General features: G+C 43.1%; 1 protein-coding gene across 1 annotated transcript in view; it reads left to right on the top strand.

Moving 5' to 3' along the window:
* FAN1 (FANCD2 and FANCI associated nuclease 1) overlaps positions 1-25,080 on the top strand; it is a 44,303-nt gene that overhangs the window by 13,865 nt on the left and 5,358 nt on the right. The window contains exons 5-11 of the mRNA XM_038746881.1: positions 283-414; positions 5,756-5,864; positions 6,514-6,633; positions 10,822-10,986; positions 12,620-12,779; positions 16,795-16,898; positions 21,763-21,957. Of these exons, the coding sequence (XP_038602809.1) occupies positions 283-414; positions 5,756-5,864; positions 6,514-6,633; positions 10,822-10,986; positions 12,620-12,779; positions 16,795-16,898; positions 21,763-21,957 (985 nt within the window). The remainder of the gene's footprint in view (positions 1-282; positions 415-5,755; positions 5,865-6,513; positions 6,634-10,821; positions 10,987-12,619; positions 12,780-16,794; positions 16,899-21,762; positions 21,958-25,080) is intronic.

Raw genomic sequence — 25,080 nt, forward strand, 5'->3', positions numbered from 1 at the left:
GACATTTAAATCTGTGAGATTTGACCCTTCTAGTGAGGAAATTATTCTACAAGGGGCAAATCTGACCCGATTAACTTGTTTCTACCTCAGCGCTTAGAACAGTGGTCGGCATAGCAAGCATTTAACAGATGTCGTAATAATAACAGATTATATCTTAGGCCACTTAGAAAATATTGCCGTTGGAAAAAGAATTAAGCAAGAAGCAGGGTATAACTTTGAACTTAACGCCGCTGGTTACAAGAGCTCTATTTAACTCGATGCTTTTTTATTCTTTTGGAATAGATATGCATCAGCTGTTCATACGTTGAATGATGTGGCCACCGCAATGACTAATGGAAATTGGAAAGAGGCTAATGAGTTGTACAAGTGTGCAAAAGAGGTCTGGAACAACTTGAAAAATCATCCTTCACTGAGGTAACCCACAGATACATATTCAAACGTACAAACAGATAATAAACCCCCTTCTAGACTGTGAGCCCACTGTTGGGTAGGGACCGTCTCTATATGTTGCCAACTTGGACTTCCCAAGCGCTTAGTACAGTGCTCTGCACACAGTAAGTGCTCAGTAAGTACGATTGAATGATTGAATGTAATGAATCTAACTGGGTTTTTTTGCATTAAGATCCCCCTTCTAGACTGTGAGCCCGCTGTTGGGTAGGGACCGTCTCTATGTGTTGCCAACTTGTCCTTCCCAAGAGCTTAGTACAGTGCTCTGCACACAGTAAGCGCTCAATAAATACGACTGGATGTAGCAAAAGTCATGTAGAGCCCAAGCCTGAGAGTCAGAAGGACCAGGTTTCTAATCCCGGCTCTGTCATTTGGGCAAGTCACTTAACTTCTCTGTGCCTCAGTTCCCTTATCTGCAAAGTGGGGATTAAGACTCCGAGCCCCGTGTGGGTCGCGGACTGTTTCCAACCTGATCGGTTTGTAGCTACCGCAGCACTCAGCACAGTGCCCGGCACGTGGTAAGTGCTTAACAAATACCATTTAAAAAATTAGCAAATTAAGACTAGTGCATTTAGTTGGAATGCCGGGAAGAGAAAGCAGCTAGTGGATCAAGCACCGGCCTGGGAATCAGAAGGACCTGGGTTCTAATCCGCCTCCGCCACTTCTCTGCTGTGTGACCTTGGGCAAATCACTGCACTTCTCTGGGCCTCAGTTACCTCATCAGTAAAATGGGGATTAAGCCTGTGAGCCCCATGTGTGCATCCTGATTAACTTGTGTCTACCCCTGCGCTTAGAACAGTGCTTTGCACATAGTAAGCGCTTAACAAGAATCAAAATTATTATTAGTATTTTATTATTATTAAATCTCTGTTGGAATTTTTATTTTTCGTGTCCTTTTCACTTTACCAGATTTTGTTTCATAGCTCCCTGCCACATTTCCTCTTCATTCAAGACTTGCTTGTATCCACCCCAGCACTTAGTAAGCACTTAACAAATACCCCAATTATTATTCAATTCCTCGTTTCATTTTCCTAACTTCAAAATGTTGGATGAATTGAAGCTTAGAACAAATGATTTGGTAAAGAAAATACACCTCAGAGATTCAGGTTTTCAGTTGCCAAAAATGCAAGTTAATCTGTTTTTCATTCATGATCATTCGGTCTTTTGACTTCTTTGTACACTGGTCAGCTGAATTTAAGAAATTATTATTAGTATTTATCATTAAATCTGTATTGGGATTTTTATTTTTCGTGTCCTTTTCGCTGTACCAGATTTCGTTTCATAGCTCCCTGCCACATTTCCTCTCCACTCAAGACTTGCTTGTATCCACCCCCAGCACTTAGTAAGCACTGAACAAATACCCCAGTTATCATTCAATTCCTCGTTTCATTTTCCTAACTTCAAAATGTTGGATGAATTGAAAAGAAGCTTAGAACAATTGATTTGGTAAGGAAAATACACCTCAGAGATTCAGGTTTTCAGTTGCCAAAAATACGAGTTAACAATCTGTTTTTCATTCATGATCATTCGGTCTTTTGACTTCTTTGCACACTGGTCAGCTGAATTTAAGAAATTATTATTAGTATTTTATTATTATTAAATCTGTGTTGGGATTTTTATTTTGCTTTACCAGATTTCGTTTCATAGCTCCCTGCCACATTTCCTCTCCACTCAAGACTTGCTTGTATCCACCCCCAGCACTTAGTAAGCGCTTAACAAATACCCCAGTTATCATTCAATTCCTCGTTTCATTTTCCTAACTTCAAAATGTTGGATGAATTGAAAAGCAGCTTAGAACAAATGATTTGGTAAGGAAAATACACCTCAGAGATTCAGGTTTTCAGTTGCCAAAAATACAAGTTAATCTGTTCTACATTCATGAGCATTCGGTCTTTTGACTTCTTTGTACACTGGTCAGCTGAATTTAAGAATGCAGAAGAAACAAGGCAGCAGCACAAAGGTTATGGGAGAACACAGTAAAGTTATTCATCCAGTGGAAATTCTAGTGGGAGGTGCACTGGAGCCAGCATCAAAATACTAAGCACAACCCAAAAACGAACAACGGACCTTAATTTCGAGCGGTTCAAAATACACTGTTATCTGACATTTGGGAGCATCTTCAAGTTTTTAAAAAGTTTCAATGTCTCTTTCCTTTATCGTTAACGTCTGTTCTTGGGAGAGTAAATCAAAATATTCCCCACAGTATCCTCATTGAGTAAGAACATTTAGAAAGTCCATTCCTTAAAGGACTTTAGTTCAATTATATGAAGTATTTGATCATTCAGTCGTATTGAGCGCTCACTGTGTGCAGAGCGCTGTACTAAGCGCTTGGGAAGTACAAGTTGGCAATGTATAGAGGCGGTCCCTACCCAACAAAGGGCTCACAGTCACAGCTTGAAGTTATGAACTTTCATTGCATTTTAATCCCTGACCAATGAAGCGACGGCTTGATAATGTGAAAATAAAGTAGGCCGTCAAGAGCCTTGGTCTGGTTAAGATGGGCCGTGCCTTTGGCTTGACTGTTCAAATAATCTCTTTCTTGAAATTGACCAAATGAGAAAATGAAGTAAGTAAATGATAGCCACCTGTGCAGGCTTTCCATGCTAATTAATTTGTCAGTGTGTACAAGGTGCGATTAAAAAGTACAGCAGCAAATATGAGCTGTTGGGACTCCTAAGCAATCTTATTGTATCTCCAGATATAATTAAAATATTCATTTTTTAAATATTTTTGTTCTGACTGATGTTGGTTGTTTTCAGAGAAGCACCCTGGCTCAGTGGAAAGAGCCTGGGCTTTGGAGTCAGAGGTCATGGGTTCAAATGCCGGCTCCACTAATTGTCAGCTGTGTGACTTTGGGCAAGTCACTTCTGTGGGCCTCAGTTCCCTCATCTGTAGAATGGGGATTAAGACTGTGAGCCCCTCGTGGGACAACCTGATCACTTTGTATCCCCCCAGCGCTTAGAACGGTGCTTTGCACATAGTAAGCACTTAACAAATACCATTATTATTATTATTATTATTATAGTAAGCCAAGAGCCTCAGGCTGCTAAAGATTAACACTTTTTTTAAAGAGGCTGTGTTCTCTTGTTGAAGGTGATGAGTATTATCTTTGAAACGTATCATGTAGGAAATCAGAGGGCTTTGGTAAGGGTGTGAATAAAATTGTGGGGGATTTAGGCAGTCAGTACACTTCCAAGTGCCCAAGTGAAGTACATCTTCAGTCAAATTGCTGCAGGTTTAAAGATCTTTTCCAGAGCAGCGATTCACATCCTCAGAGTCACTCTCCCCCATGCCCCTGATTTGTGCTGAATCCTGGTTGTTTCTAAGGCTGCTGTTTTAGCATGGACCTATGCAGGGACATTCCCACCCTGAAAATAGCTCCACACATCCTAGAGAAACCACTGCGCTTGAAGGTAAGGCTGGAGTGAGCAGCATCAGCAGCAAAGGCATTCCCATTTGGAAGTTGTACTAGCCCAAGTGCCTAGTATGGCTCTGCGCACATAGCGCTCAGTACGTACCATTGATTGATTGATCGATCCCTTTTGATGTTTGTTCATTCATTCATTCAATCGTATTTATTGAGCGCTTGCTGTGTGCAGAGCACTGTACCAAGCACTCGGGAAGTACAAGTCGGCAACATATAGAGACAGTCCCTACCCAGCAACCGGCTCACAGTCTAGAAGGGGGAGACAGACAACAAAACAAAACATGTAGAATTAAAGCTATATGCACATCATCAACAAAATAAATAGTAAATATGTACAAGTAAAATAGAGTAATAAATCTGTACAAATATATATACAGGTGCTGTGGGGAGGGGAAGGAGGTAGGGTGGGGGGATGGGGAGGGGGAGAGGAAAAAGGGGGCTCAGTGTGGGAAGGCCTCTTGGAGGAGGTGAGCTCTCAGTAGGGATTTGAAGGGAGGAAGAGAGCGAGCTGGCGGGTGTGTGGAGGGAAGGCATTCCAGGCCAGGGGAAGGACATGGGCCGGGGGTCGACGGCGGGACAGGTGAGAACGATGTGACACCTGACCCTTTGAGGACCAGAAGATTAGCTGTAAATAAAGTTTTCTACTAGAAAATGTGGGCCTATTATCAGTGGAATTTGCCTGCAAGTACAAGCAAGTTCCTGCACTTGAGAAGCAGTGTGGTTTAGTGGGTAAACCCCGGGCCTGAAAGTCAGAAGGATCTAGGTTCTAATCCCGGCTCCACTACTTGGCTGCTCTGTGACCTTGGGCAAGTCATAAATGCTTAGTACAGTGCTCTGCACACAGTAAGCACTCAATAAATGCAATTGAATGAACAAATAATTGAATTTTACTTCTCTGTGCCTCAGTTCCCTCATCTGTAAAATGGGGATTAAGACTGTGAACCCCAAGAGGGACATGGACTGTGTCCAACCCGATTAGTTTGTATCTACCCCAACACATAATAATAATGATGGCATTTGTTAAGTGCTTACTAGGTGCAAACCACTGTTCTAAGCGCTGGGGAAGTTACAAGGTGATCAGGTTGTCCCATGTGGGGCTCACAGTCTTAATCCCCATTTTACAGATGAGGGAACTGAGGCACAGAGAAGTTTAGTGACTTGCCCATAGTCACACAGCTGACAGTTGGCAGAGGCAGGATTCGAACCCCTGACCTCTGACTCCAAAGCCCATGCACTTTGCACTGAGCCACGCTGCTTCCCCATAGTACAATGCCTGGCAAATTCATTCATTCAATCATATTTATTGAGTGCTTACTATGTGCAGAACACTATACTAAGCGCTTGGGAAGGCCAATGACAAGCGCTTGACAAATACCATAAAAAACAATGCTTTATAAAAGGGGTGAATTGGAATTCTAGAGTAGTTTTTAATCAGTAGAAAAGAATGAAAGGATTTGGTGGACTTGATTCTGTGGACTTGTAGGATGCACTTTTAGCCTATTTGCATTAATTCTTCACCTGAACAGTTAATTATTTGTAACTGAATTTTTGGATTTCATAAGTAGGATGAGTGCTTGAAAGAAATGCAAGAGTCAAGGCACATTGCTCTTGAGTTTTTAAGCATTTGGGCATAGGTAAAAATGTGTATTTTTGCATGGGTAAAAAGACTTTGGATCAAATGCATGTGCACTTACATAAAATTATGGAATTAGGGAAATTATGGAAAATTATGGTAAATATGAAGTTATTTTTCAGTACTTGTTGTGTGCATTAAGACCCTGGTGGTTTTGTTTTTTAATTTATCTATCTTTTTACTTTAAATATAAAATGTGCTACCATAATTCCTTGCCACCAAATTTTCCCACTGTTTTATCTTCTCAGATACCATGAAGAGTTGCCTCTTTACTTGAGGTGTTTTACGGTTGGTTGGGTTTATACAAGGATTATGTCTCGAGGAGTTGAAATTTTGCAGAGATTGCACCTGTATGAGGTATGAATGAAGAGTCGGCATTCGGTCTTAATTGTGTAAATAAGTGTGTGTTTTCCATATGTGACTAAATATGACTATTGGTAAAAGTCTCTAACGTTTTTCACGTTTGCCTATCTTGTGGGACTATGTTTGATCAAGCCAACATTTTAGTGTTGCGGCTGGGGAAAAGATAAATAGTCAAATAACCTGCCATCCTATGTATCATCTTTGAGGTGCCCTATTGTTACTGACCAAGTGGGTGAATATGCATTGCTTTTGTGTAGGCCAGAGGAAAAGCGTTAATGCTGAATTTGGTAAGGTGAAGAGAGGTGGAAAGATAGTAAGTTTCATGTATTATGGGGATAGTCCAATCCCTGCATTTTTTTCTTTCACTTCCACAGATTGGCAAGTAAATAACCGTGGAATCAGAGGTTTATTGAAAAATCTCATACTGAGGAATGTTACGGTATGCATATGTGGTTGTCCCTTTATGTTGCAAAAGGATGTTTTGTAAAGAGAATGCTGAAAATATTAGGTAGCTAGACACAGGCTTTATGTCAGAGAGTTAAATTGTACTTTAGTCATTACAGGTTGATGTTTTTTGGTTTATAGATTTGTAAACGTGATCTATTTTCTGTAATGAATTTCTCCAATTTTGTGTCGCTTGTAGGAAGCCGTTAACGAGCTTAAAAACCTGTTGTCTCAGGACATTTATTGTCCTGACAGCAGAGGACGTTGGTGGGATCGATTGGCTCTCAATTTACATCAGCATTTGAAACGCATTGAACAGGTAGCGTTTTAAAATCATTTTTAGAAATGGTACTTGCGGTATTTTGAAAAATATAGCCCTGTCTTTGAACCCCCAGAGGGAGCTGAAAATTGAAAAAGAAAAATAGAGAGCTGAATCTTAGAGCAGAGTTCTCAAGTTAACATTGTTTTTTAAGTGGTATTTAAGTGGTTACTATGTGCCAGACCCTAGTTTGAAGCTCTGGGGTAGATACAAGCTAATCAGGTTGGATACACTTCATGTTCCACATGGGGCTCACGGCATTAGCCCCCATTTTACAGATGAGGGGATTCAGACAAGTGGTGGAGCCAAGATTAAAACCCAGGTCCCTTTGACTCCTGGGCCCGTGTTCCATCCACTAGGCCATGTTACTTCTCTGTGATTTTGAGTTCTTATTCTCTGAGAGCAATTTCAGGATCCTAGACACTCAACAGAACTTGTGTAAAGTATGTAGTTGTCTTTCATATTCAAAGAACACAAGAAGCAGAACAGCCTAGTGGAAAGCCATGGGCCTGGGATTCAGAGGACCTGGGTTCCACAGCCGTCTCTGCCAATTACTTGCTGTGTGACTGTGGGCAAGCCACTTAATATCTCTGTGCATTCATTCATTCATTCAATCGTATTTATTGAGCGCTTACTGTGTGCAGAGCACTGTACTAAGCGCTTGGGAAGTACAAGTTGGCAACATATAGAGACGGTCCCTACCCAACAGTGGGCTCACCGTCTAGAAGGAGGAGACAGACAACAAAACAAAACATATTAACAAAATAAAATAAATATGTACAAATAAAATAGAGTAATAAATACCTACAAACATATATGTGACATAAATCACTTGCCCAATGTCACACAGCAGGAATGTGGCGGAGCTGGGATTTGAACCCGTGACCTCTGGCCCCAAAGCCCGTGCTCTTTCCCCTAAGCCACTCTGCTTCTCCTTTCCTTTTTTCTTTTTCCTTTCCTTTCCTTTCCTTTCCTTTCCTTTCCTTTCCTTTCCTTCCCTTCCCTTCCCTTCCCTTCCCTTCCCTTCCCTTCCCTTCCCTTCCCTTCCCTTTCCTTTCCTTTCCTTTCCTTTCTTTCCTCCTTTCTTTCTCCCTTCCTTCCTTTCCTCCTTTCTTTCTTTCCTTCCTTCATTTTCCTTTCTTTCCTTTTCTTCCTTCTTTTCTTTCTTCCTTTCCTCCTTTCTTTCTCCCTTCCTTCCTTTCGTTTCCTCAACTGTAAAATGGGGATTCATTACCTAGTCTCCCTCCTACTTGGACTGTGAGCCTCATGCAGTACAGGGACTGTGTCCAACCTGATTAGCAGAGTTTAGGACAGTGTTTGACACATAGTAAGTGCTTAATGAATACCCTGGGGAAAAAAAAAAGACCTTTATGATGTAATTCACATATAAGTGTGTGGGGGGCTGAAAAAGTCCCAGCCCTGTTGTGCAGACAAAAAGCACGTTAGGATTTTTTTGGGTTTTTTGGTGGGTGGGGGATTTTGATGTTTGTTAAGTGCTGTACTATGTGCCAGGAACTGTAACTAAACCCAGGGGTCAATACAAACTAATCAGGTTGGATCCCCACATGGGGATCGCAGTCTTAATCCCCATTTTATAGATGAGTTAGCTGAGGTACAGAGAAGTGGAAGTGACTCACCCGAGGTCACACAGCAGACACGTGGTGGATCTAGGATTAGAGCCCATGACCTTCTGACTCCTTTCTTGACCTGTGCTCTATCCACTTCAACATCCTGCTCATGCTTAATGTTTGCAACATAGGGAACTGCTTTTTCTTTAGCCTAAGATAGTGTCTGAGACAGTCTCACTGAAAACGGACAGCACAAGGACACCTCTATTTCGGATGGGGGTCACTTTTGTTGCAGTGGTTACGTAAAGAAATAATCCCGAAATGACTAGACTTTAACTTGGGTAGTTTCTTCAATTATAACCCACCCAATAACCTAGCTGAATAGTGCCAAAAGGGTCAAAGAAATAGATGATGTTGATAAATGTAGAGCGGTATGTTCTACACGTGATGACATAACATTTCTGTAGCTCAATTCAACAATTTATTTTGGGGATTTTTTTTTTTTTTCTTTGAACTAGCCCACCTGGTTTTCTGTAATACAGTGATTAATATAGTAGATGTCCCCGCTGTGCCACAACCTGATTACCTTGTATCTCCCCCAGTACTTAGAACAGTGTTTGGCACATCATAAGCGCTTAACAAATACCATCATCATGTCCCTTGAAGTTGAAAGTAGTTTTGTTATCTGCCTTACCAAAGGGTAATGTAAAGAATCAAAAGAAGCATTAAGTACAGCTGAATCTCAACAGAAGGTGTTTGTTAGACCAGTTGCTCTTTCCCCCTCCTCTTTGTTCTGATCTTGCATTTGTGTTGAATAGTTGAGTCTGATCTTCTTTAGCCTTCTGTTTTTTCAGTTGGTACATTAAGCAAATTAGATGACTTTGGGGTGGAAAAAAATTGACCATGGAATGTGGGAATTTTACCATTTCTTTTGCGGCGTTGGAGCTTAAAAAAAGCAGTGTGTTGGAGTTGTGTTTCAAGGGAGTGAGCATTCCTTTCCCTATTTGCAAAATTGCTTAAATCATTTTTTTAAGTGGAAAATAATATCTACAGCTGTAGTTTCTGTTTTAATTTTCTATTGTTTATCAAAAGTTGGGAAATATTCAAGTTTAAAAAGAACCTACCAATTTAAATCTGGCCAGTGCCAGATTTTGCTATTCTGCATCACTTGTCGATCAGATAATGTGCTAATTTCATCAAATCCTCCCAAATGTTAGCCTCAGAGACATAGGAATAGAAGAATCCTCCAAAGTGCATTCCTTATTCCAGGTACGCTTCAGTGAAGCCTCTCTACGAAGATGAATATCTTGTTCCTAAAAAATTTCCAGGTAGGGCTTCTCCAGACTGGCTTCACATTCACATCTGGAATTTTACAAATTCACTGTCAGTAAGAGTTTGTCCTTTCTTCCAACCAAGATTTCGTGCTGCAAATTAAGTGCATTCCTTCTTGTTCTGACGTCATTAGGAACGTGAGCAACTAGCTAAACTTCACTGGATTCTAACGCTTTGAATATCTAGCCACTTTTTCTTGACTCAAATAATCCCAGGTCATTGTAGGACCTATTTCAATCGATCAATGTTCTTTGAGTGGCTATTGTGTGCAGAGCCCTGTATTATCACATGGGAGAGTATATTAAAAGGCAGAAACAGGAACACAATTCCTGTTTGCACCGTGCTTAGGGCCTGGATCCCAACTGTGTCCAACAGTCTAATAAAGTGCAAATAAAAGAAGCAAAGCTGAACTATTTTGCAGTTTTTACCTGTTCTACCCCCAAGATAAATAGGAATGCATCCACTCCAGGCTCATGTTCACGATTTAAACAATAGTGCCTCATTGCTAATTCCCATTTGTTTCTCGTGAATAGTCAATTCTTTCCCCACTTGGTATTTGATATTTTGATTCACTTCCCAAACTGTTCAGCTCTTCACTTGTTCCTTGGATGCTCATCTAGTTTCTCCCCCTCTAGACTGTAAGCTCATTGTGGGCAGGGAACATTACGTTTTATTGTTGTATTATACTCTCCCAGGCGCTCAGTACGGTACTGTGCATCCAGTCAGCGCTCAATACATACGGTTGAATGAATGTATGAAACCGCATGTCAGATTTGGCAAAAGCCTCGTAAGAAAGATGGTTCTCTACAATAATCTCTACTAGATTCTAATAATAATTCTAATAAAGATTCTAATAATCTCTAATAATCTCTACTAGACTGATACAGTCTAGTATCAGTAGTTTTTTTTTTAATTTATCACCTGTGTATGCATAGACACCTGGAGATTATATTAAAGGACAAGATACCCTCCCTCCAGCAGTTTACAATCTAATGAATTCTAACACAAGAGTACTAGCTATGTGAATTTTGGTTAGGCTGTAACACATCCTTTAGGGGAAGGATCATGTCTTCTTGTTCTACCCAGAAGTCACTCACTTAAATACTGATGATGGCAATATCTTCACTAAACTGTACATTTTCCCAATTGAATGCCATTGCAGAAGTGTTTGGCTTTTGCCAACTTGGAAAAATCACTCCTTCACAATTGTTTCCTTTGAATTCTGTATTAGTAAAGGTAATTTAAACAGCTTATGAAGGGCTTAATATTCAATTCTGTTTTTCATTAGGCTATTAAGTGCATCTCACAAGGCTTATTGGATCCATTTGTACGGACAGGACATCGGTTTTCTCTTTATCAGCGGGCCTTGCGCCTGAGAGATTCCCCAAGCTGTCACAAATTCAAACACCTCTTTCAAAAGCTGCCTGTAATAACCGTTGAAGACGTTACGCATGTAAGTGAATCTGCTGTGACTCATAATAATGTCAGAACTCCTAAGTTTTAGGTTTCAGGTTGAAGACAACCTCAGGAGAGCTTTTGTTCAAGGGCAGTATTTGTTTTCGGTGAAGTTCTGCCGATTGGTTCAGGGGAAAGAAATCGGGTCTGGTAATCATGAGGCGTGGGTTACAGTCCCAGGTCCGCCGTCTTCATCATCATCATCAATCATATTTATTGAGCGCTTACTGTGTGCAGAGCACTGTACTAAGCGCTTGGGAAGTACAAGTTGGCAACATATAGAGACAGTCCCTACCCAATAGTGGGCTCACAGTCTTAAAGGGGGAGACAGAGAGCAAAACCAAACATACCAAGAAAATAAAATAAATAGAATAGATATGTACAAGTAAAATAAATAAATAGAGAAATAAATATGTACAAACATCTATACATATATACAGGTGCTGTGGGGAAGGGAAGGAGGTAAGATGGGGGGATGGAGAGGGGGACAAGGGGGAGAGGAAGGAAGGGGCTCAGTCTGGGAAGGCCTCCTGGAGGAGGTGAGCTCTCAGTAGGGCCATGTCATCCGGGTTGAAGGTTTCTGAACGAAGAACCACCCAAAGCATTTTCCAAGGTGGACAGACCCCAACAGGAATCCTAATATTATAATAATAATAACGATGGTATTTGTTAAGCACCTACTATGTGCCAAGCACTGTTCTAAGCGCTGGGGTAGGTACAAGGTCATCAAGTTGTCCCACGGGGGGCTCACAGTCTTAATCCCCATTTTACAGATGAGGGAATCGGTCAGTCGTATTTATTGAGCGCTTACTGTGTGCAGAGCACTGTACTAAGCGCTTGGGAAGTACAAGTTGGCAACATATAGAGATGGTCCCTACCCAGCAGTGGGCTCACAGTCTAGAAGGAACAGTCTAGAGGGAACTGAGGCACCAAGAAGTTAAGTGGGTTGCCCAAAGTCACACAGCTGACAAGTGGCGGAGCCAGGATTCGAATCCGCAACCTCTGACTCCCAAGCCTGGGCTCTTTCCAATAATAATGATAGCATTTATTAAGCGCTTACTATGTGCAAAGCACTGTTCTAAGCGCTGGGGAGGTTACAAGGTGATCAGGTTGTCCCAAGGTGGGCTCCCAGTCTGAATCCCCATTTTACAGATGAGGGAACTGAGGCCCAGAGAAGTGAAGCGACTTGCCCAAAGTCACACAGCTGACAGTTGGAAGAGCCAGGATTTGAACCCATGACCTCTGACTTCAAAGCCCATGCTCTTTCCGCTGAGCCACGCTGCTTAGTAGCTAGATAACTAGATAACTAACGTGGGCTATTAAGGCAGACAGCATAGACTAGGGGAAAGAACCCGGGCCCGGGAATCAGAATCGGGGTTCTAATCCTGGCCCGGCCACTTGTCTGCTGTGTGATCTTGGGCAAGTCACTTCATTCATTCATTCAGTTGTATTTATTTAGCGCTTACTGTTGTGCAGAGCACTGTACTAAGCGCTTGGGAAGTCCAAGTTGGCAACATAGAGAGACGGTCCCTACCCAACAGTGGGCTCACAGTCTAGAAGGGGGAGACACGACGCCACGCTGCTTCCCCGTGCTGCTTCTTAATTTAATCGTTCGTTCTGTTGTTATTTAGGTGACGATCAAAGGAAAAATGTGTCCCCAGAGTGGGATGGGGAAATCCGTGTTTCTAATGGAAGGTAGTGGGGACGAAGAAGACCCTAGCCTAACCACAGTCATGTGCTCAGTTGAGGAGTTGGCACTAAGCTATTACAGACAGAATGGCTTCGATCAAGGTAATTTAAAAAGTGCTGTTGTTTATCCTTAGAGATCAACGAAAATCACTGTATATTTGCGGTGCTAGGAACATTTTAGTAGCCGCCTAAGTGAAATTTAACCATTGTCTTTTCAGTAAATGTAAAGTCGTTCTTTTACTTATTCATTCATTCAATCGTATTTATTGAGCGCTTACTGTGTGCAGAGCACTGTATGTATTTATTGAGCACTTACTGTGTGCAGAGCACTGTACTAAGCGCTTGGGAAGTCCAAGTTGGCAACATATAGAGACAGTCCCTACCCAACAGTGGGCTCACAGTCTAGAAGGGGGAGACAGACAACAAAACAAAACATATTAACAAAATAAAATAAATAGAATAGATGTGTACAAGTAAAAGAAATAGAGTAATAGATACGTACAAACATTCATTCATTCAGTCAATCGTATTGATTGAGCGCTTGCTGTGTGCAGAGCACTGTACTAAGCGCTTGGGAAGTCCAAGTTGGCAACATATAGAGACAGTCCCTACCCAACAGTGGGCTCACAGTCTAGAAGGGGGAGACAGAGAACAAAACAAAACATATTAACAAAATAAAATAAATAGAATAGATGTGTACAAGTAAAAGAAATAGAGTAATAGATACGTACAAACATTCATTCAGTCAGTCAATCGTATTGATTGAGCGCTTGCTGTGTGCAGAGCACTGTACTAAGCGCTTGGAAAGTACAAGTTGGCAACATACTGCATGCAGAGCACTGAACTGAGCGCTTGGGTGGGGGCAAGCACGTATTTCTCACCACGAGGTTAGTCAGGAATGTAACCTTTGGGTGACAAGAGATTGGAGAACAGCGATTAATTCGGAAAGGTGAGCAATCCAGGAGCGTCCACTTTGTGAGGAGTAAGTGGTAAGCACATTCATTCATTCATTCAGTCGTATTTATTGAGCGCTGTGTGCAGAGCACTGTACCAAGCACTTGGGAAGTACGAGTTGGCAACATATAGAGACAGTCCCTATTCATTCATTCATTCAATCGTATTTATTGAGCGCTTACTGTGTGCAGAGCACTGTACTAAGCACTTGGGAAGTGCAAGTCGGCAACATATAGAGACGGTCCCTATTCATTCATTCATTCAATCATTTATTGAGCGCTTACTGTGTGCAGAGCACTGTACTAAGCGCTTGGGAAGTACAAGTTGGCAACATCTAGAGACAGTCCCTACCCAACAGCGGGCTTACAGTCTTGAAGGGGGAGACAGACAACAAAACAAAACACATTAAGAAAATAGAATGGTAAATATGTGCAAGGGAAATAAATAGAGTAATAAATCTGTACAAACATATATACAGGGGCTGTGGGGAGGGGAAGGAGGGAAGGTGGGGGAGAACCCAACAACGGGCTCACAGTCTAGAAGTTCTTATTAAGAGCCATTGGCTGGTGGATTTTTATGGGGGTGGGAGTTATAGGCAAGAAGAAAGGGCGTGACCAGGGCATCAGAGGTGGAACAACAATGTTGGCATTTGTTAAGCGCTTACTATGTGCAAAGCACTGTTCTAAGCGCTGGGGGGGATACAAAGTGATCAGGTTGTCCCATATGGGGTTCACAGTCTTAATCCCCATTTTACAGATGACATAACTGAGGCTCAGATAAGTTAAATGACTTGCCCAAGGTCACACAGCAGACATGTGGCGGAGCAGGATTTGAACCCATGACCTCTGACTCCATAGCCCGGGCTCTTTCCACTGAGCCACGCTGCTTAGCAGCGTAGCCTGGTGGATAGAGTACGTGCTTGGGAGTCAGAAGGACCTGGGCTCTGATGTCAACTCTGCCACTTAATAATTATAATAATGATAATAATAATAATGACAGTATTTGTTAAGTGCTTGCTGTGTGCAAAGCACTGTTCTAAGCGCTTGGGAGGTTATAAGGTGATGAGGTTGTCCCACGGGGGGCTCACAGTCTTCATCCCCGTTTTACATATGAGGGAACTGAGGCCCAGAGAAGTTAAAGTGACTTGCCCAAAGTCACACAGCTAACAGTTGGCGGAGCCGGAATTTGAACCCACGACCTCTGACTCCAAAGCCCGGGCTCTTTCCGCTGAGCCCCGCTGCTTGTCTGCTCTGTGACCTTGGGCAAATCACATCACTTTCATTCATTCATTCAATCGTGTTTTATTGAGCGCTTACTGTGCGCAGAGCACTGTACTAAGCACTTGGGAAGTACAAGTCGCTAACATATAGGGACGGTCCCTACCTAATAACAGGGTAGAGAAGCAGCGTGGCTCAGTGGAGAGAGCCTGGGCTTTGGAGTCAGAGGTCGTGGGTTCAAATCCCGGCTCCACCAAGTGTCAGCTGTGTGACTTTGGGCAAGTCACTTCACTTCCCTGGGCCTCAGTTCCCTCATCTGTAAAATGGGGATTAAGACTGTGAGCCCCCTGTGGGACAACCTGATCACCTTGTAACCTCCCCAGCGCTTAGAACAGTGCTTTGCACATAGTGCTTAATAAATGCCATTATTAATATTATTATTATTTGGAATCAGGGGTCATGGGTTCAAATCCTGCCTCCGCCAATTGTCAGCTGTGTGACTTTGGGCAAGTCACTTCACTTCTCTGTGCCTCAGTTAAGCGCTTAATAAATGCCATTTTAAAAAAAACAAAAGAGGCTCACAGTCTCTGTGCATTAGTTCCCTCATCTGTAAAATGGGGATCGAGAGACGTGAGTCCTAAGTGGGACACGGACTATACCACCCCGATTTGCTCTTATCCACCCCAGCGCTTAGTATAGTGCCTGGCACATAGTAAGCGCTTAACAAATACCACAATTATTATGAATATGACTATTATTATTAGCCAAGACTGAAGCAAATTAAGTAGGTTAACTTGAGAAGTCAGTCAGTTGTATTTATTGAGCACTTACTGTGGCAGAGCACTGTACTAAGCACTTGGGAGAGTACAGTATAACAGACATGAGCTTACAGCTTAGAGGGGCCTAGTGGGAGAAGAAAGTGGATAGGTAAGAGGGAGGTCACTTGAATCAATCAATCAATCAATCGTATTTATTGAGCTCTTACTGTGTGCAGAGCACTGTACTAAGCGCTTGGGAAGTACAAGTTGGCAATATATAGAGACAGTCCCTACCCAACAGTGGGCTCACAGTCTAAAAGGATCTGTGACCTTTGGGCATTTGATACACACCTCACCCTCAGCCCCACAGTAGTTACATACATGGCTTTAAATTATCCATTCTAAATTATTTCTATTAGTATCTGTCTCCCCCTCTAGATTATAAACTCACTGTGGTCAGGCAATGTGTCTGCTAACTTTGTTGTATTGGACTCTCCCAAGCACTTAGTACCGTGCTCTGCACGTAGTAAGGGTTCAATAAATAGCATCGATTGATTGGGAGAGCTGATAGAAATCCTTAAAACCAATGATCAGGAACTTCTACTTGATGCGGTGAGTTATGGCATCTATTAAAAGGTGTTTGTGGAGTGAGGAGAGACTGCAGACTATTTTAGGAAATAATTCGGATAATAAGCTCCCCCTCTAGAGTGTAAGTTAGTGTGGTGCTCTGCACACAGTAAGTGCTCAGTAAATAACGGTGATTGAATGATTGGTTAAAGAGGGGAGGGACTGGGAGGTTAGGTAGATCAGCGAGGTTGAAATAGCAGTGTAGCTGGGAATTTAGCAAGTGCCTGAACCATGGTGGTGGCCTAGTAGATGAGGAGAAAGGAAAAAAATTCAGGAAATGCTATGGAGGAAAAAACGGACAGACTTTAGTGACAGGTAGAATGTGAGAATTTTCCCCATCTATTACACTTTGTAATCAATGTGTGGTAATATAATTCATTCCTCAGTATGGGGAAAATTAAGGCTCAAAAGACGGGAGGTTTTGTAATAATGGTGATATCCCTAAGTAGATTTTACTGTAAAAATAGCCAGGGAAATTTTTCTCTTTAAGAAATGAAACGATTAAATTTCGGCTTCCCTTGAGTAAATCAAGGTTCTCTGTATGTGTGACTTTATTCGTAGGAATTCATGGAGAAGGATCCACATTTATTACACTCTATAGCCTTCTAATGTGGGACATTATTTTCATGGATGGAGTCCCTGACGTGTTCAGAAATCCGTATCAGGTATTTATGCTATCGTCTTGACTCATGTTTTTTGGACACATGGTATGGTTTTATAATGAAATCTCTTAGGAGATTTTAGGGGGTTTTACTCATTCATTCATTCAGTGGTATTTATAATGATGGCATTTGTTAAGCGCTTACTATGTGCCAAGCACTGTTCTAAGCGCTGGGATAGATACAAGGTTATCAGGTTGTCCCACGTGGGGCTCACAGTCTTCACCCCCATTTTACAGATGAGGTAACTGAGGCACAGAGAAGTCAAGTTACTTGCCCAAAGTCACACAGCAGACATGTGGCGAAGCCGGGATTCGAACCCATGACCTCTGACTCCAAAGCCTATGCTCTTTCCACTGAGCCATGCTGCTTTACTGTGTGTAGGACACTACTTAGAGCTTGGGAGACTACAATGTAACAATAAACGGACACATTCCCTGCCCTCAACGAGCTTACAGTCTGGACATGCTAATCCCCCTAAAAAGTTGTACATGGCAGCAGCATCAAAAATATAGGACATAGTCTAAAAACACTATATGCTGATAACTCTCATCTTTGGGATACTCCCAGAACACATAGATAATAGGGATAAAAACACTATATGCTGATACCTCTGATCTTTGGGATACTCCCAGAACACACAGATAATAGGGATAAAAACACTATATGCAGATAACTCTGATCTTTGGGATACTCCCAAAACACACAGATAATAGGGATAAAAACACTATATGCTGATAACTCTGATCTTTGGGATGCTCCCAGAACACACAGATAATAGGGATAAAAACACTATATGCTGATAACTCTGATCTTTGGGATGCTCCCAGAACACACAGATAATAGGGATAAAAACACTATATGCTGATAACTCTGATCTTTGGGATACTCCCAGAACACACAGATAATAGGGATAAAAACACTATATGCAGATAACTCTGATCTTTGGGATACTCCCAGAGCACACAGATAATAGGGATAAAAACACTATATGCTGATAACTCTGATCTTTGGGATACTCCCAGAACACACAGATAATAGGGATAAAAACACTATATGCTGATAACTCTGATCTTTGGGGTACTCCCAGAACACACAGATAATAGGGATAAAAACACTATATGCTGATAACTCTGATCTTTGGGATACTCCCAGAACACACAGATAATAGGGATAAAAACACTATATGCTGATAACTCTGATCTTTGGGATACTCCCAGAACACACAGATAATAGGGATAAAAACACTATATGCTGATAACTCTGATCTTTGGGATGCTCCCAGAACACACAGATAATAGGGATAAAAACACTATATGCTGATAACTCTGATCTTTGGGATGCTCCCAGAACACACAGATAATAGGGATAAAAACACTATATGCTGATAACTCTGATCTTTGGGATGCTCCCAGAACACACAGATAATAGGGATAAAAACACTATATGCTGATAACTCTGATCTTTGGGATACTCCCAGAACACACAGATAATAGGGATAAAAACACTATATGCAGATAACTCTGATCTTTGGGATACTCCCAGAGCACACATATAATAGGGATAAAAACACTATATGCTGATAACTCTGATCTTCGGGATACTCCCAGAACACACAGATAATAGGGATAAAAACACTATATGCAGATAACTCTGATCTTTGGGATACTCCCAGAACACACAGATAATAGGGATAAAAACACTATATGCTGATAACTCTGATCTTTGGGATACTCCCAGAACACACAGATAATAGGGATAAAAACACTATATGCTGATAACTCTGATCTTTGGGGTACTCCCAGAACACACAGATAATAGGGATAAAAACACTATATGCTGATAACTCTGATCTTTGGGATACTCCCAGAACACACAGATAATAGGGATAAAAACACTATATGCTGATAACTCTGATCTTTGGGATACTCCCAGAACACACAGATAATAGGGATAAAAACACTATATGCTGATAACTCTGATCTTTGGGATGCTCCCAGAACACACAGATAATAGGGATAAAAACACTATATGCTGATAACTCTGATCTTTGGGGTACTCCCAGAACACACAGATAATAGGGATAAAAACACTATATGCTGATAACTCTGATCTTTGGGATACTCCCAGAACACACAGATAATAGGGATAAAAACACTATATGCTGATAACTCTGATCTTTGGGATACTCCCAGAACACACAGATAATAGGGATAAAAACACTATATGCTGATAACTCTGATCTTTGGGATACTCCCAGAACACACAGATAATAGGGATAAAAACACTATGTGCTGATAACTCTGATCTTTGGGATGCTCCCAGAACACACAGATAATAGGGATAAAAACACTATATGCTGATAACTCTGATCTTTGGGATACTCCCAGAACACACAGATAATAGGGATAAAAACACTATATGCAGATAACTCTGATCTTTGGGATACTCCCAGAGCACACAGATAATAGGGATAAAAACACTATATGCTGATAACTCTGATCTTCGGGATACTCCCAGAACACACAGATAATAGGGATAAAAACACTATATGCAGATAACTCTGATCTTTGGGATACTCCCAGAACACACAGATAATAGGGAAAAGCTTTGCAGTATCAGCATACGGTTATGGATGGAGCAGCCTTAACCAGGCAGACACAATCCACGACCAAAGATTTTCCCAGTCAAAACGGAGCTGAATAAATTTTGCTTCCAAAACAGTACCAACGCACGCAGGCTAGGAGTAGAAAACTGAATCGAGAAGGCCGGTATGTCGGTGGAGATATTGACAGAAAGTCAGTGAGCTGTATCAGGACGTAATCTGTGTGGTTTTGAGGATGGAATTACAGCAGAAAACATGTTCGGCTTCTCAGGTAGTTTCATTAATGCCACCTATGATGATTACTGAAGATTGGGCCCTGATACAGCTTTACAGACTCTCATTCTCTCGAGACAGATTCCAAAAACAGCAGCAGAAGGTTAAAATGGGCTAGCCCTCCAATACACCAAAAAATCGTTTCAGCGAGGCCTGCATCTCTCAGTCAGGAGTGCCATTGGGGGATTTGAAGAATGGGTAATATTTCAGTTGGAGAGCCACTTGCCCAGTGTGAGGAGCATGTTAAGGGCTCTGTGCAAACTTTTTCAGCTGGAGAATGGTGGACGAAAATATTTGAGAGGAAGAAGCACATAGAGTCAAGGGCTCGTTCTCGCCTCTCCCGCCGTCGACCCCCGGCCCACGTCATCCCCCGGGCCTGGAATGCCCTCCCTCTGCCCCTCCGCCAAGCTAGCTCTCTTCCTCCCTTCAAGGCCCTGCTGAGAGCTCACCTCCTCCAGGAGGCCTTCCCAGACTGAGCCCCTTCCTTCCTCTCCCCCTCGTCCCCCTCTCCATCCCCCCATCTTACCTCCTTCCCTTCCCCACAGCACCTGTATATATGTATATATGGTTGTACATATTTATTACTCTATTTATTTATTTATTTATTTATTTTACTCGTACATTTCTATCCTATTTATTTTATTTTGTTGGTATGTTTGGTTCTGTTCTCTGTCTCCCCCTTTTAGACTGTGAGCCCACTGTTGGGTAGGGACTGTCTCTATGTGTTGCCAATTTGTACTTCCCAAGCGCTTAGTACAGTGCTCTGCACATAGTAAGCGCTCAATAAATACGATTGATTGATTGATTGATTGATTGGAAAGCAGTCTGGTCTAGTTTAAAACTTTTTCAATTGGAGAATGGTAGACGAAAATATTTGAGAGGAAGAAGCACATACAGTCAAGGGCTGGAAAGCAGCCCGGCCTAGTTTAAAGGGCATGGGCCTAGAAGCCAGAAGAGCTTGATTCTCTTTCCGCCACTTTCCTGCTCCATGACTCAGTTTCCTTAACTGCGAAATGGAGATTCAATAACCGTTCATTCATTCAATCGTATTTATTGAGGGCTTACTGTCTGCAGAGCACTGTTCTAAGCGCTTGGGAAGTACAAGTTGGCAACACGTAGAGACGGCCCCTACCCAACAGCGGGCTCACAGGCTAGAAGGGGGAGACAGAGAACAAAACAAAGCATATTAACAAAATAAAATAAACAGAATAAATATGTACAAATAAAATAAATAGGGTAATAAATCCGTACAAACATATATACAGGTGCTGTGGGGAGGGGAAGGAGGGGAGAGGGGAACTGTTCACCCTCCTACTTCCGCGGGAAGCAGCGTGGCTCAGCGGAAAGAGCCCGGGCTTTGGAGTCAGAGTTCATGGGTTCGAATCCCGACCCTGCCAGTTGTGAGCTGTGTGACTTTGGGCAAGTCACTTAACTTCTCTGTGCCTCAGTTACCTCATCTGTAAAATGGGGATGAAGATTGTGAGCCCCCCGTGGGACAACCTGATCACCTTGTAACCTACGCAGCGCTTAGAACAGTGCTTTGCACATAGGAAGCACTTAGTAAATGCCATTATTATTATTATTATTATTATTATTATTACTTTGACTGTGAGCCCCATGAGGGACCGGGACTGTGTCCAACTTGGCTAACTTGTCTACCCCAGTGCTTAGAATAGTGCTTGATGCCTAGTGGCACTGAACAACAGCAACAACAACAACAAAAAATAAAGCAGGGTTTGCTGCCTGCATTCATTGCAGCTAAGAACTGCTCGGGGCCAAAAAAAAAAAAAAAATACAGTTCCTCTCCAGTCAGTCCAGGTTCATCCTGGAGCCGTATTTTCCTATCCCACCCCTTTATTCCGCTTTTTGAGAAAGGAATTCAGAAACGAAGATTTTTTTTTTGTAATAAAGCCTTAGAGGTCTTTAACATTTCTCTAAAACAGTAGTTCCAGCTAGGCACCGTCCCTGAAGGATATTTCGTTTTTCCTCCAGGCATTCCCATTGGATCTGTACACCGACAGCTTCTATGAAAACAGGAAAGATGCGATCGAGGCCCGGCTCCGGATGCTTCACGGGGCTGCTCCTGAAACGTTGAGACAGTTGATCGCGGAGGTTTGGAGCGCCCAAGAGGGTAAAGCAGCCGCAGTTGTTAGCTGGGACCGGTTCACTTCCCTTCAACAAGCTCAAGTGAGTAGAAATGCCAAGGGAAGAAGCGTGGCTTAGTGGAAAGAGTAGGGGCCTTGGGAGTCAGAGGACCTGGGTTCTAATCCTGACTGCACCACTTAGGCAAGTCGCTTTTCATGTCTCTGTGCCTCAGTCACCTCATCTGTAAAATGGGGATGCAAACTGTGAGCCCTCCGTGGGACAACCTGATTACTTTGCATTTACCCCAGCACTTAGAACGGTGTTCGGCACGTAAGCAAGCGCTTAACGAATACCGTATTTATCATTATTACTATTATTACATGTGGTTTGAGCACTTAATGTGCTCAGAGCTGTGTGCTAAGTGCTTGAGGGCTGAGGAGATTGCTGCTGACCGCCGAGGGCTGAATCTTAGAGAAAAGCAATCGGTTGTATGTATTGAGCACTTACGATATGCAGAGCACTGTACTAAGCGCTTGGGAGAGTGCTCTAGAGAAGCAGCGTGGCTCGGTGGAAAGAGCCCGGGCTTTGGAGTCAGAGGTCATGGGTTCCAATCCCGGCTCCACCATGTCTGCTGTGTGACCTTGGGCAAGTCACTTAACTTCTCTGGGCCTCAGTTCCCTCATCTGTCAAATGGGGATGAAGACTGTGAGCCCCCCGTGGGACAACCTGATCACCTTGTAACCTTCCCAGCGCTTAGAACAGAGCTTTGCACATAGTAAGTGCTTAATAAATGCCATCATCATCATCATAATTATTATTACTATTATTATTATAACAGAGTTCCATGCCCATAATGAGTTTACAGATTAGAGGACTGGTATTTGGTAAGTGCTTACTATGTGTCAAGCAATGTACTAAGCACTGGGTAGATTCGAGTGAAGCAGGCGAGAAACAGTCCGTCCTTCGTGAGGCTCACATTTGAGGAAACTGAAGAACGTAACGGTGCCTAAAATCATTATGAGAGGCAAGTGGCAGAGCTGGGATGAAAAACTCAGGGCCTCTGGTTCCCAGGCCCCAATCAATCAATCGTATTTATTGAGCGCTTACTGTGTGCAGAGCACTGTACTAAGCGCTTGGGAAGTACAAGTTGGCAACATATAGAGACGGTCCCTACCCAACAGCGGGCTCACAGTCTAGAAGAGCCCCAACCTCTTTCCAGCAGTGATTAGTTGTGAGTCAGTCACAGGAGCCAGGGACCAGTCCCCTTCCCCGGGGGGCTCATGTCCATTTTACAGATGAAGAACTGAGGGCCAGACAGGTTAAGAAGGTGACCTGAGGTCACCCAGCAGGCCAGTGCTAGTGCTGGATTCGAACCTAAGCCTCTTGACTGCCAGTCCTGTGCTCATGGCACTAAGCTCTCTGGACTCCCCAGGGGGCTCATGTCCATTTTACAGATGAAGAACTGAGGGCCAGACAGGTTAAGAAAGTGACCTGAGGTCACCCAGCAGGCCAGTGCTAGTGCTGGATTCGAACCTAGGCCTCTTGACTGCCAGTCCTGTGCTCATGGCACTAAGCTCTCTGGACTGTGAGCTTGTTGGGGGCAGGGAATGTGTCTGTTGGTACGGTGCTCTGCACACATGAAGCGCTCAATAAATACGACTGAATGAATTCATTCGATCGTATTTCATTGTCGTAATAATGATGGCATTTGTTAAGCGCTTACTATGTGCAAAGCACTGTTCTAAGCGCTGGGGAGGATACAAGGTGATCAGGTTGTTCCACGTGGGGCTCACAGTCTTAATCCCCATTTTACAGATGAGGGAACTGAGGCCCAGAGAAGTGAAGTGACTTGCCCAGTCACCCAGCTGACAAGTGGCGGAGCCGGGATTAAAACCTGTGACCTCTGACTCCCAAGCCCGGGCTCTTTCCACTGAGCCACCCTGTGTGCAGAGAACTGTACTAAGCACTTATGAAAGGGGCTCGTCCTTACAGTAATAATTATAATCGTAATTGTGGTACGTGTTCAGCACTCTGTGCCAAGCGCTGGGGTAGATACAAGTTAATCACGTTGGACTCAGTCCCTCTCTCACAGGGAGCTCACAGTCTTCATTCCCTTTCACAGGTGAGGTAATTGAGGCCCAGAGAAGTGAAGTGACTTGCCCAAGGTCACACAGCAGAGGAGTGGTGGGGCTGGGATTAAAACCCAGGTCCCTCGGACACCCAGGCCTGGGCTCTACCCATTAAGCCACGCTGCTTCTGGGTTACAAGCAACCCAAGTCCAGGATTGAGTATTTTCTGTTTCTGCGTAGCTCTAGCCCCTTGCCTCACCTCACCATACAAATGCCCAAACCGGGCCTCCGCTCCTTTCCGTAGCCCAGAGGCAATGCTTCATCTGGATATCCTGCATCGGGCAAAAACTCCTCACCCTGGGCTTCCAGGCTGTCCATCCCCTCGCCCCCTCCTACCTCACCTCCCTTCTCTCCTTCTCCAGCCCAGCCCGCACCCTCCGCTCCCCTGCCGCTAATTTCCTCACGGTACCTCGCTCTCGCCTGTCCCGCCGTCGACCCCCGGGCCTGGAATGCCGTCCCTCCGCACATCCGCCAAGCCAGCTCTCTTCCTCCCTTCAAAGCCCTCCTGAGAGCTCACCTCCTCCAGGAGGCCTTCCCAGACTGAGCCCCCCTTTTCCTCTCCTCCTCCCCATCCCCCCCGCCCTACCTCCTTCCCCTCCCCACAGCACCTTTCTATATGTTTGTACAGATTAATTACTCCATTTTACTTGTAATCAATCAATCAATCAATCGTATTTATTGAGCGCTTACTGTGTGCAGAGCACTGTGCTAAGTGCTTGGGAAGTACAAGTTGGCAACATATAGAGACAGTCCCTACCCAACAGTGGGCTCACAGTCTAAAAGGGAAAGACAGAGAGCAAAACCAAACATACTAACAAAATAAAATAAATAGAATAGATATGTGCAAGTAAAATAAATAAATAGAGTAATAAATACGTACAAACATATATACATATATACAGGTGCTGTGGGGAAGGGAGGGAGGTAAGACGGGGGGGGATGGAGAGGGGGACAGGAAGGAAAGGGCTCAGTCTGGGAAGGCACATACATATTTACTTGTACATATTTACTATTCTATTTATTTTGTTAATGATGTGCATTTAGCTTTAATTCTATTTGTTCTGACAACTTGACACCTGTCCACATGTTTTGTTGT

This window comes from Tachyglossus aculeatus, chromosome 5, assembly GCF_015852505.1.
Source record: "Tachyglossus aculeatus isolate mTacAcu1 chromosome 5, mTacAcu1.pri, whole genome shotgun sequence".
NCBI lineage: Eukaryota > Metazoa > Chordata > Mammalia > Monotremata > Tachyglossidae > Tachyglossus > Tachyglossus aculeatus.